Genomic DNA, 14,100 nt, shown 5'->3' with positions numbered 1-14,100 from the left:
ACCATCAGGAGTTGTGGTTATTTCTAGGTTATTCTGCTGTGATTTTACTGGAGCTCAAACTGGACTGAATGTGGAACCTGGACTAACATGACTTTGACACCACTGGTTTAGAGGTTTTAATCGTTAACAGGCAGCACCTTTATTAAAAACTTCAGGTGTTTTTGGAGCAAAAGATGAATAATTCAGAGCTGAACTTTGTGGATCCGGAAATCAAACCGTGGATCCGACTCTGACCCAGGCTGAAATCACACCTGAGTGGCGGTTTGGAGGCTAATTGTGCGACTTCTCACCTCTCCACAAAGCCAAAACAGACGCTTCAGTGGTTGTAATTTCCAGAAGCAGCGCTGCGTTCCTGATAATGATGCCGGCCACCCTTCACCAGCCTGTAATTTCCTCCCTCTAACGGACCTGGAGGACCGCCGTCTCCCGCCACCCCATCATTGTCCACTAGCTACAAACGGCTGGACGGCGGTGACACAAAAAGCAGCGTTCCACCTGTAATTTCCTCCCATTTGGAGCGAACCTCTGGAGGTTTAATGGCTGGATGGAGGCTGCAGCTGGAGGGTAGTGGAGGAGAGGATCCACTCAGAGGGTAATCACTGGATGTTGACGAGGCGGAGAGGCCGACTCGCTTTCATTCTGTCATAATACAATAACACGCTTATCACACGTTCATCACACGTTCATCACACGTTCATCACACGTTCATCACACGTTCATCACACGTCTATCACAAGAAATAAATCAGTGCAGAGTTTAAATGTCTGAAAACCAGACCACAGACATAAGAAGAGGTTTTTAAACGCTGGAGTCTGGTTCTTCTTAAATCTGTGACTCCATCTGTAAATATTAATGCAAAGAAGAAGCTTCAGCTGCATCAGTTCATCAGTTCATACAACTAAGTCCAGGTTTCCTCTGGTCTAAGGTCCAGTCCAAGTGCTTCTTCTTCTTCTTCTTCTTCCTCCTCTTTTTTGTTTTCTTAACTGTTCCTCTTTTCTTCTCCTTCTTCCTGTTTTCTCTGTTTCTTCCTATTTCTTATTTTTCTTCTTCTATTTGTTTCTTCTTCTGTCTCTTCTTACTCCATTTCTTCCTCTTTTTCTTCTGTTTCTTTTTCTTCTTGATGTTTCTTCCTCTTTCTCCATTACTTCCTGATTCTTCTTTCTTGGTTTCTTCTTCTTCCTCTTTTTTGTTCTCTTGTCTTCCCCTCTTTTCCTTCTTCCCCTGTTTTCTCTGTTTCTTCTTATTTCTTCTTCTTCTGGAATATCTGTTCTAATAAACATTCTGCTCTTTTAGTTTTCTACTCTGGAGTACAGACCAGTTAAACTCTGCAAAATAAAAAACATAAATTCAGGTTCTTCACTTGGAGAGAATCCACTAAATTCTCCAGGTAACGTTCACACGTTTGTGGAGTTTCCGTTCTGCGATAATCGAACAGCGAAATGAAGCCGAAGAGGACGAGTGTTTAAGGTGAAGAGGAGGTAACTCTGCTGGTAAATAAAGAGGCTTCATGGCTCAGCGACGCCTCCAGGATTCAAACAATGAGGAGACCAGAGGTGTTGGTTCCTTCAGTTTAAAAAAAGACGCCATTAAAACAAATCTGTCCCCCAGTTAAACCAGTGAGCCACGCTGGTTAAACTGGTTGTTTTATCTGGTGATTCTCCATCTAAACACTCATTTCCTGGAGGTTTGAACGCTGTTTCTGAGATCTTAGAGGTCTTTGAACGGAGAAGCAGCTTTTTAACAACTCATCCATCAGAGTTTTCCATGAGGACGGAGAATTTAACATCTTTCTGCACACACTTCATCAAAAACCAGGAATATAAGGTCTGGTCTTACTAGATTTTGTCAACTTTTGATACTTTCGTCCAATAAAACCAAACGTCATCAGTCTTTTTCCAACCACCTTTAAGCCAAAGGTTAGTGATAGATACAGGGACAGTCGATGCAACCAGAAGTTGTGACCAAATGCCCGGATTCTTAGTGTTACTCTTCACAATGAGGCAACTCTAGTCTTAATTTTGTGATGAAACATGTACAACCTACTCATTTAAGAGGTTTGATTTACTTTATAAAACAGACAAAAATGGGTTTGTACATCATAAAAGTTCCTTAAAGCAATATATCGAACAAATCTGGTTGTTTTTTTGGGCGAGGGGTTTGTATCATTGAAACAGTTTCTTGGAATTAGAGTCATTTTGTTTCTTTGTGTCATTTTTTGGTATCCCTTTTGTGGTAATTTTCTGTTTCTGCGGTTGTTTTCTGAATCATTGTTTCCCTTCATAATCATCTTGTGTCATTTGTTAATCATTTTACGTCATGTTTTGTCACTTTGTGGTTGTATTGTGTGTTTTTGGTCATTTCATGTCTTTTTGCATCTCTTTGTGCTCATTTTGTGTCTTTTTTGGGGTCTTTATGCATCTGTTTGTGGTCATTTCATGTCTTTTTGCTTCTCTGTGCTCATTTTGTGTCTTTTTTGGGGTCTTTATGCATCTGTTTGTGGTCATTTCATGTCTTTTTGCTTCTCTTTGTGCTCATTTTGTGTCTTTTTGGGGTCTTTATGCATCTCTTTGTGGTTATTTCATGTCTTTTTGTGGTCCATTAGCATCTCCTTGTGGTCATTTTATGTTAATTTGTTATTCTGTTCGCTGTGTGGCTGTTTTGTGTCCATAAAGTAGTTTTTTTTTTTCTCTTTGCAGTTGTCTTGTGTCTCGTTGCGGGAGACTGTTCCACTGATAAACTGCTGTTTCTCCAGCATAAAACACCTTCAAGCTTCATTTCTCATTAGTAGGATTCACTTAAGGGTCGTAGACAGAAGCCCTTAAAAAAATCCCCTTAGTTAAGGTAAAAGCTAAGGCATCTACAGAACAGAAAAACATTTAAAATTCTGAAGTTTTGATGGAGATTGTTGACCCGTTATCTCACAAATTGATTTATAGACAGCAAAAAAGAAGAAATTAGTAGAAGGACAAAAAGATTCAATTTGCAGAATAATTAGTAAAAGAAAGCAAGAATTAGTAAATTTCTTCAGCAAAAAACAAAACAACAAGAATTTGCACTGAAAATAATTCTAGAAGTCTGAAATTTTCTTCATTCAGCACCTTCATCTGGGCCATGTTGGGTTTATATGGTGTCAGAATGGTTCTCTAAGGTCTTTCATGCAGTGATTCGTTTAACTTTAAGGAGTTCCTGGAGACCAAGACAACAAAAAAACATGAATATTAATGTCAATGATGCTGTGTGCAACTTTTAAGAAAAGTCTTTGGATGTTTTGTATGATCAACATAAAGTTCTGTGGAATAAATGTTGTTTTAAAACTTTTCCTACTAATTAATACATATTAGGCCCATTTACACAGATATCTAACAGAAACAAGATGAAATGCAGAAGATAAGTTCTCATTAACAGGAGCTAGAAGGTTTATTTCTGCTCCACAGTTTGACTGTCTGAGTGGGAGGAAGTGACTGTTTGCTGATTCAAGCCAAGAAGTTTGCAGTGGTTTTGGTTTTAAGAGACGACGGGAGCAGAATTAACACTCTAATATTAATATTTATCACACGTTTGAAGCCGACAGGTGACGTCTGAGGCAACGCTTTCCTCCGTTCCCGTCATACCGGCACCGACTTTTCACCTTTCGGTTGACTTTCCTCTACAGAAAGTTCAGAGGAAGTTGACAGCAGCAGAGTGTTGATGAGTCCTGGCCTCCGTTAACGACCACACCGGGACTTCTTCACCCCTCGGCTCCCATTTGTTGCTGAAAGATCATCAAAAATCTCTGCAGCTGTGACTTCCTGCCTCGAGGCTCACGGGGGGAAAAGTTCTCATATATTCTCTGTTTCACTTCACCGTTTAATATCTGTTGGACTGGAAACTGATCAAATAACTGTTACTTTAAAATGAGTCACTGTAATGAATCCTCACCAAACTCTTCTGGTTTGGCTCTTAAAGATCAGATTTACATGATTCCAAGGTGTAAACTTACTCAGATACCGTGCTTTACTTGCATATTTCCAGCCATTTCTATGACTGTATAACACCTAGTTGGTTTGTTTATTTGCAATTCTGGACAACTAACAGACTTTTCGCTGTTCAGGTCTAAGAAATGGGCTTCGTTAAATCAGCTGCAGCAGTTTCTTTATAAACAGATGTTTATAGAATTTGACCATCAGAATAGAGAAACAACTGATAATCCAACTACTTGGTACACAGTTCCGTTTTTCTGAAATCCACCAAGAAAGTTCAAATCTTAAGTTCGATGCAGAGAAACAGGAAACATCGTAGATCTTCAAGGTTCCATAAATAATGGATTTGTGTGTTTTGGCTGATTAAGTAGAAATGAGTTCACATTCATACAGATGTTTTAACTAGATGGATATCGTTTAAAAAAATCTGCTAAATGACTCCAGATGTTTTCCAGAACATGTCGGGTTTCACTAGATCAATGATATTCCATCCATCCATCCATCCATCCATTCATCCATCATCTATACACCGCTTAATCCTCACTAGGGTCATGGGGGGGGGCTGGAGTCTATCCCAGCTGACTCAGGTGAAGGCAGGGGACACCCTAGACAGGTCACCAGTCTGTCACAGGGCTACATACAGAGACAAACAATCACTCTCACATTCACACCTACGGGCAATTTAGAATGATCAATTAACCTCAGCATATTTTTGGACTGTGGGAGGAAGCCGGAGAACCCGGAGAAAACCCACGCATGCACAGGGAGAACATGCAAACTCCATGCAGAAAGATCCCGGGAAAGCCGGGACGTGAACCAGGGATCTTCTAGCTGCAAGGCGAAAGTGCTAACCACTACACCACTGTGCAGCCCATCAATGATATTGTAATAAATAAATAAATAAATAAATAAATAAATAAACAACAATATGTCACAAAGTAGAGAACAGGATCCTGTCTTTTCATTGCTTCTCTGGATGCTGTGACTGTGACCGTATGTTTCCATGGTAACAGTTTCTACTTGGAGGTTTCCATGGAAGTATTTGTAGATGTGAGTTTCCATAGTACCGTTTAAGGTTCCCATAGTAACCATATGTGACTGTAGGTATGAATGTTTAATTGTGTCTGAATGTAGGTTTCCATGGCAACAGTGTCAGATTGTACGTTTCTATTGGAAACCAATACTGAACTCGTAGGTTTGCATGGGACCGATGTCTGACTGTAGGTTTCCACGGCAACAGCGTGTGACTGTACGTTTCTATGGTAACTACATCTGCTTGTATGTTTGCATGGGACCGATGTCTGACTGTAAGTTTCCATGGTAAACATATCCAGCTGTATGTTTCCATGGTAGTCCTGTCTGCTTGTAGGCTTCCATGATAAACATAGCTGACTGTGCATTTCCATGGCAACTGTTTCTAGGTATGTGTGCGAACCGTGTGTCATTGTAGGTTTGAAAAGTAAACATATCTGGGTGTACGTTTTCATGACAACTGTCTTCGGCTGTAGGTTTCCATAGTAACTGGTCTAATTGTAGATTTCCATGTAACCATCTCTCAACTGTAGGTTTCCATGGCAACTGTTTCTGGCCGTAGGTTTCCATGGTAACTATGCAATCTAAACTGCAGTTCAACCAGACGCAAATAAACTGGTATAAATACACACATACATGCAGTATCCAAGGAAACACATCAACTAGTGGTTAAATCTGAGTAATTGCCTGAATATTATTTTAAACTGCCAGTTATCTGCACCACGTCTGCCACAAACACTTTCAAGCAGAACAATTATTATCAGACTCCGGCTCTCGTTGCAGTTTTCTCCATGATTGGATAAAAATCTGCGTTTATGCAGCTTTAAACTGAAACCCATTTATACTGCGCTAATGAGGACGGAAAAAGTAGATTTACTGCACAGAACTGAGCAGCAACTTCTAATAACTTCATCTTTACTGACGTTAAGTATCTGTAGAATGTAGAATTATGTTCTAAATGTTTCTGAGTGATTAGAAAATATTCAAATACGTTTAACCTTTCAGTGTGTGAGGCATCACCATCATATACATATATGTATGTATGTATGTATATAAATATATATTTATTTATTTATTTTATTCTAATGTCTGCTTTTCTTCTTGTCTGTTTATATAAACAGTCTTTGTACTATTGAAACTGTAAATTCACCTTCTGATTTTATATTTTATATTTCTTCTTTTATTTTGTATTAATTATCGAGTGTCTTTAGTTTTTATTTTTCTTTCACGTCGACTCTGGATCTAATTGTGTTTTAAAGAACTTTGTCTCGCTGCTTGTTCAAATAACCTTCATCATCATCATGTTGTTGTTCTATATTTTAACCCCTGCTCTGATCTGATATTAATGCTGTTGAATAAAATGTTAGAAGGTTCTTCATGTTTGTTGCTGCTGCTCCTCTTTCCGCTGCTAATTAAAGAGTTTCTGACTTTCAGATAAAACCTAAAGTTCACTGTGGAAGAAGAGCCAACTGTTGTGTGTCCATCTGTGAACTAAATCTAATGTGTGAAATCACAAGAAGACGGACGGAGAAGCAACAGATGGAATTCATTAAGGAGGAGCTGCACAAACTCAAATTAGAAGGGGAAAAAACATGTTTCAGAGACGTTCATTTGGCTTTCAGCTCAGAACGCTTCACTTCCAGGTGGAAACAGCAACGATGTTTACTAAAGATTTCAGTCATGAAAAGTTTCCAGCGTATAAAAACATCACAAAGAAAAAACGTTTTAAACGTTTTAAAATGGACGGAACACAAGAGTCTCATTAGAATAAATGATAAAAACACTGTTTAAGGCTGCCATGGTAACCACATCTGACTGTAGGTTTCAATGTTTAATCATGTCTGAATGTAGGTTTCCGTGGTAACAGTGTCAGATTGTATGTTCCTATGGTAACCATGTCTGCTTGTAAGTTTCTGTGGTAACAGTGTCGGATTGTGTGTTTCTATTGTAGCCACTTCTGCTTGTAGGTTTCCAAAGTAAACATAGCTGGCTGTAGGTTTCCACGGCCACTGTTTCTAGGTATATGTTTCCATGGTAACCATGTCTGACTGTAGATTCCACAGCCACTGTTTCTGGCATGGCAACCATGTCTGATTGTAGGTTTAAAAAGTAAACATGTCTGGCTGCATGTTTTCATGGCAACTGTTTGTCTCCATGGTAACCAAGTCTTGTTCTAGGTTTCCGCAGTAACCAAGTCTGACTATAAATTTCCATGTTTCCTTGGCAACAGTGTCGGGCTGTATTTCTCCATGGTAACCACACATGGCTGTAGGTTTCCATGGCAACTGTTTGAAGCTACAGGCTTCCACGGTAACCGTGTCTGATAGGTTTCCAGGGCAACTGTTCGGGACTTTAGGTTTCCATGGCAACACCATGTGATTGTAGGTTTCCACAGTAATGTAAGTTTCCACAGCAAATGATTTTGGCTGTAGGTTTCCATGGCACCACGTTACAATAGATAATAAAATACCTTTGAAGACACGTTTTCTCCATTCTGAAGGACTCGGCTACTCTGAAGCTTCATCATGGACTGTCAGAAAACCAAACGTTGGATGTTTTATGACTAATTATTATCCACCTGGTTTCAAACGCTCTTCCAACCAGATTGCAGTAATTTGTGGAGCTCCGGTTCGCTTTTGTTCCACAGAAACAAACTCATTAAAGCGATAATTAGGTGGAGCACTCCGTTTTGCTTGGATACGACCCTAAAACCCCAAACAGTGACATTAAGCTTTGGATTTAATTAAGGCGGCGCTACCTGAAGGCGGCTGCTGCTGTCAGAGTCTAAATACCAAACATAAATAATGCAGACACCTTCGCTTCGCCACCTTCAGCTCGGTTTCCTGCTCAGATGAACAACGGCTGAAGATGGGAGGAGGAAGAGGAGGCAAAACTACTTTGGGTTCACCTTCAGCAGCAGCAGAAACGGGGCTGACATTTGCCGGCGGCTCAGCGAGGCTAAAAATAATCAGGCTCCGTTACGGAGAAGCTTCCTCCAAATGAGCTCTTTAACCACAAACATCAACCTCTGAGTTCAGGCTGACGGCTTTGACCCGCTTTGAGAAGATCAAAAAAGGTCATAAAATCAGAAGTAGAAGATGCTTTGTAGATTTTTAGATGCTCACATCTCAAAGAAAGAAAACGAGAAATACACCAAATCTGTGTCTTTGTTTACACCGAATGTAAACATTAACGCCAATTCAGAAAACTCTTTTTAATCAATAATTTAGAACTTTGTTTGGATCAGTAGACAAACTATTAGTTGATATTAGTTCTGGTCGGAGGTCATTAATTACCACATTAATCTTTGTCATGGTGCCCCTTCACTAGATAAACTCCCACAATGCTCTCTGGTTTAACATGAACTGTAGTCTGATGCCTCCTCTGGTCTCTACAGGATTAAACAGGAAGAGGCTCCACCTGGTGGAACAACCAGGAACTACAGCTGATCTACATTTACTGATATCACGTAGAGAAAACAGGTTTACTACAGTTACCATCTAATACAACATTTACCCTCTAATACTACATTTACCTTCTAATACTACATTTAGCCTCTAATATTCCATTTACCCTCTAATACTACATTTACCCTCTAACACTACATCTACCCTCTAACGCTCTGGTTGGTTCTGGAGTTCCACAGGTTGTCTAGGTTCTAAGATCTTTGTTCTGGAGGTACATGGACATAAATACTCTTCTAATCCAGTAACTACCAACCTCTGGTACAAACAGGTTCAGTTTGAATCCACCTACGCTGCCTTTATGATATGAAACTAACAGATGAGTTGAATCTGACCAGATTTTTGGTTCATTCCTCACCGAGTTAGTTCCCAGAACCTGCAGGTCTGGTTCTCTGGACTCCAGCAGTTTGGCCACCATGTGGAGGAAACTCTCCACGAAGGGTTTGATGCTCTGAGAGTGGCAGGCCATCAGCAGCTGGTCCAGAGCCTCCATCGCTATCACCACATACCTGGAGGTAGAGATCTTCATCACTATCATGATCATCACCATCACCATCATCATCACCATCATCGTCACCATCACCATCACCATCACCATCACCTTCATCATCATCACCATCATCATCATCATCATCATCATCATCATCATCATCATCATCACATCATCACATCATCATCATCACCATCACCATCATCTTCATCACCATCACCATCATCATCTTCATTATCTTCATCATCATCATCATCATCATCATCATCATCACATCACCATCATCTTCATCACCATCATCATCACCATCATCACCATCATCATCATCACCATCATCATCATCATCACCATCATCACCATCATCATCATCATCATCATCATCACCATCATCATCATCACCATCACCATCATCATCATCACCATCATCACCATCATCGTCACCATCATCATCACCATCATCATCATCACCATAATCTTCATCACCATCATCATCATCTTCATCACCATCATCATCATCATCACCATCATCATCATCATCATCTTCATCATCATCATCACCATCATCATCACCATCATCATCATCTTCATCATCATCACCATCATCATCATCATCATCACCATCACCATCATCATCATCACCATCATCATCTTCATCATCATCTTCATCACCATCATCATCACTATCATCTTCATCATGATTAAAGCTAACTGACCCATATCGATGTCGGACCACGTCTCTGCTCAGTCTCTCGGCCAGATAAGCTCCGATCCGGTCCAGTTTCTCCGGAGCCGAGACGGCGTAGAAGGTGAGCTTCTCCATGTCGGATTTACTGAGTCCATCCTGAAGGAAACAAAGACATATTTATTTTTGTTGCTTTGAGTTTTTACTTTGGTACAAACATGCTCTAACTCACGTTAGAGTTCTAGATTTACTGAGTCCATCCTGAAGGAAAGCCAAGATGTTAGAGTTCAGATCAGTAGGAAACATCACTTAGGAGTCATTTTGTTCAAGTTTTAAGTCTTTTTGTAGCTTTAATGGTTCTGGTCCAGTTTTTAAATGATCTCTTAGGGCATTTTTAAATCTAATTCAATCAATCAATCAGTCAATCAACATTTATTTATAGAACACTTTACAACTACATAAAAGAAGACCAAATATATATATATATATATATATATATATATATATATATATATATATATATATATATATATATATATAGATAGATAGATAGATAGATAGATAGATAGATAGATAGATAGATAGATAGATAGATAGATAGATAGATAGATAGATAGATAGATAGATAGATAGATAGATAGATAAAACTACAGTTGGTTCCTACAAAAACATAAAACCATAAAACTATAAAAAACTATAAAAACCATAAAACCAAAATGCAGCACAGATGAATCAGTAACATTTAAAAAGGCATTGACATGACATGAAAATAAAACAGGGCTAGGAGTCAAAGGCATGTCTGAATAGGTGGGTTTTCAGTCTGGACTTGAACAGCGACAGGTCAGTGAGAACACGACAGTTTCATCTGTCTGAAATTCAGTCCATTTCAGACAGATACAACAGCCAAACAATAACATAATTAAAATATATCCATTTAAAAAAAAAGAAAGCACTAAAATCTCAGCTAACCTGAAGGAAAATGCTCCTTTTTTGCCTCTTTTAAGGCATTTTTTTTAAAATTAATTCTCTTCATTTTACTAGAGATAAAACAACATTAAATGATGACATTATTTAATTGAAGTCACTCCGATCAGTTTATTAATCTCTCTGGGTGACAGTTATCGGTCTCTGCAGGCGTATCAAGGGCCTGCAGCAGAATCAGTGTGATTATAGATTATAGATCAGCTCTCTATGTTCGTCTCAGAAACTCACCTTTGGGTCTTCGGGGAAGATGTTGTCCACCAGACGTTTGTATCTCGGCCTCAGTGGCCCACAGCAGCCGCAAACTCCTGCAACAGATGACAAAGATGAGAAAATGAGCAAAGAGGAATGTTTACGACGGATTAAAGGACTCAAGAAGACTAAGAGTTCTTCAAGGCTTCAGGATATACAAGGTTTTAAACAGTAAAACTCCTCCTTCTGCAGATATCAACAATATTATCAAAATCATTTTCTCAGTAGTTTCTGAATGGTCTGCAGTTTTTTATTCCATGTGCAATATTTCACTTTCATCTATTATTGAAATCTAGAGATAAAAAAGCAGGTGAAGGAGAAAATAGAAGTCTTTTAAGAAAACTTACAAAAAACAGAATAATAAAATTATAATAATGAAGTGATGTGAAGCAACAAGAATTTCCTTCGATCTCAATAAAGTTTTATCTCAATTTTATTTATGTTTTTTTTTTTTAAAAATAAAGGAGTTTCAAAGATTTTCAAAATAAATGAATACAACAACACCAGATACAGTAAAAGAGCCAAAAATACCACAACAAATAGAATAAAAGAAAATAGATAGTTTTCTTGGTCTATTGAACCATTTTTCTTCCCTTTTTTGATCAAGTATAAGGAAAGAATGGGGATTAAAAGGCAAACTGCCCTATGATTTTGATGCTTTTGCTTATTTTTGTCGAAGTTTTGTATTTTTTTGTGTTGGTGTCGGTTTTTTTAGGTGATTTTGTGGAGATTTGGGTTTTTTGTGGTTCTTTTGGATATTTTTGCAGTGATGTTGGCTATTTTGTGGTGATTTTGTATAGTTTCGTGGTGATTTTGCATGCTTTTGTGGAAGTTTTGTATTTTTTTGTGGTGATTTTATGTCATTTTATTGTAATTGTATATTTTTGTAGTGCTTTATTATTTTTTTTGCTAATTTTGTATTTTTTGTGCTGAGTTTGCCTCTTTTTATGCTGATTTTGCATCTTTTTGAGTGTTTTGTTTTTTTTTTGCTGATCTTGCATCATTTTGTGGTGATTATTTATTTTATACAGAAAATAAATCGCTGATTTTCTTCATCATTTCAGGACTTAGTTGTGTTTTTACAAACAATTTCTGGTTTCAGCGTCTCCAGTGTGAAGATTTTCTGCTTTTCCTTGAACTTGAATCACTAGAATCTGAATTTACAGAAATAACAATATAAAGATACCAGAGAGTCATGTGAACAATTTACTGCTATTTCATTAAATAATAGGAAGAAAAAAAACAGCATGAACTCTCTAAGAGGTTTGATAATATAAATAATCTGTGGTAGATTTTAACTCAACTTCACTGCACAGATCAGAAAATGATTCAGTGATTCAATGATAAACCTGATGGACCGATCTGATCATCCACCTGATCATTCATTCATTAAACTGCTTCCTGCTGGTGAAGCTTCTAGAGTTTCAGCCTGAACGGACCTGAAGTCTTTTTGTGGCCGTCGAGATGAAAGAAAGCCGACAGGAAGTGGCTGAAACACGAGACGCTGCTTATTCGACAACATGGAGTCACTTTACAGGAAAACATCCAGAAGATTTCACTGGTTTCATCAGGAAACAAACACGAAGAGTAAACAGAATCTCACATTTCCACTGATTCTGAGGAAAATAAAAGTCTCGTTTCCACTGGAGGCAGCTTTCTAGAAGTCCACGTTCAGCAGCATAAAGCTGAGCTTGAGTCATAAAATTCCTTTTCAAAGTAAAATATATATATAAAAAAGAAAAGATTGAAATTTGTCAAAAAAAACTAGAATAAAAACAGTAGAAGACGTAAAGTTACTAATGATTTAAATCCAGTAAAACTTTCATTTCACTTTCACACAAAAAATGCATCTTTTTAGTGTTCATTTTGTGTCTTTTTATGGTGATTTTGCATGTTTTTGTGGTTATTTTATACATTGTTGTGTTGATTTGGCTTGTATTGTAATAATTTTGCATCTTTTTGTGGTGATTTTGTGTTTTTGTGGTAACTTTGCATCTGTTTGTTGTGATTTTGTGTCCATTTATTGTAATTGCATATTTTTGCAGTGATTTTGTATGTTTTTGTGTTGGTTTTGTGGGGATTTTCTTTTTAAATTTTTATTTAGCCTTTATTTAACCAGGTCGGTCCCGTTGAGATACAATGACATCTTTTTCTAGGGAAAATCATCTCTGTGGGGATTTTTGTGTCGTTTTGTGGTGATTGTACAAATTTTTGTGATAATTTTGCATCTTTTTGTGGTGATTTTGCATCTTTACCCCTGATTTTGTGTATTTTTGTTGTGATTTTTGTGTCCTTTTTTTCTAATTAGATATTTTTGTGATAATTTTGCATCTTTTTGTGATGACTTTGTGTCTTTTTGTTGTAATTGCATCTTTTTGTGTTGATTTTGTATATTTTTGTGATAATTTTGCATCTTTTTGTAATGAGGAATTCTGGAAAATACCAGTTATCTTGAAAATACATAATTTTTCTTCCAAAAAAAAATCTAATTTCTTTCAAATAAGCTCATTGGTCAGAAAAAAATCCATACTGTGCATGATTAGATGGATAAACAATAATAAATAATGGTTATACAGACTGGATGCATCTCTTTGGTTGACTTCTTTGTTTGTTCGGAGGCAGAAAATGAATGACGGCAGCTCGGAATTACATTAAAAGGCGCTCAGGCCGAGAGCGGCAAGGCTTCAATACCGTAATAGAGGCGATGCATCAGGTTAAGCGTCCAGCTATAGATCTGCAGCTGCATAATCATGCTGCAGAGTCGCTGATGAATTACCGCCCGGCAACAAGACAAGCAAATCCATCATCCAGCTGCAGTGCCGAGACCAAACGGGAACCAAACATGTCGCTGCCACCGGCGGCTTTCACCAGAAACATGCAGGAAAACAGCAGAACGTCTAAATCCATACGCAGTGCTTCTGACTGAGCAGCTTGTTAACATGAGTTTCCATCACTGCTGCATGCTGGGAAGAGATTTCCTGAACAACATGATCTTTATGTTTTATTGATTCCCATCAGAGGAGACCGGGACGATGCAAAACCCAGAATAAAGTGGAAGAAATACAGAAGAACCGAAAAAAAACTCTGAAAACAAAGTCAGGATGATGTCAAATATCTGCTAAAAACTATGTTTTTACAGATTTAAATGCAGTAGAAAAGGGCAATTTTATGGTTAAAACTTGTAAAAATACTGATATTATGTTCAATTCTTTACCGATGATACAATTTAATTTCAATATC

General features: G+C 37.9%; 1 protein-coding gene across 3 annotated transcripts in view; it reads right to left on the bottom strand.

Moving 5' to 3' along the window:
* The window catches only part of efr3a (EFR3 homolog A (S. cerevisiae)), a 129,632-nt gene that overhangs the window by 75,820 nt on the left and 39,712 nt on the right, over positions 1 to 14,100 (bottom strand). For all 3 annotated transcript variants that reach the window (XM_055014683.1, XM_055014682.1, XM_055014684.1), the window contains exons 2-4: positions 10,840 to 10,916; positions 9,659 to 9,786; positions 8,814 to 8,964 (exon numbers count right to left, since the gene is read on the bottom strand). In XM_055014683.1, the coding sequence (XP_054870658.1) occupies positions 8,814 to 8,964; positions 9,659 to 9,786; positions 10,840 to 10,916 (356 nt within the window). The remainder of the gene's footprint in view (positions 1 to 8,813; positions 8,965 to 9,658; positions 9,787 to 10,839; positions 10,917 to 14,100) is intronic.

Source organism: Amphiprion ocellaris, chromosome 10 (assembly GCF_022539595.1).
Source record: "Amphiprion ocellaris isolate individual 3 ecotype Okinawa chromosome 10, ASM2253959v1, whole genome shotgun sequence".
Lineage (NCBI taxonomy): Eukaryota > Metazoa > Chordata > Actinopteri > Pomacentridae > Amphiprion > Amphiprion ocellaris.
This window is presented reverse-complemented; position numbering and strand designations above follow the sequence as displayed.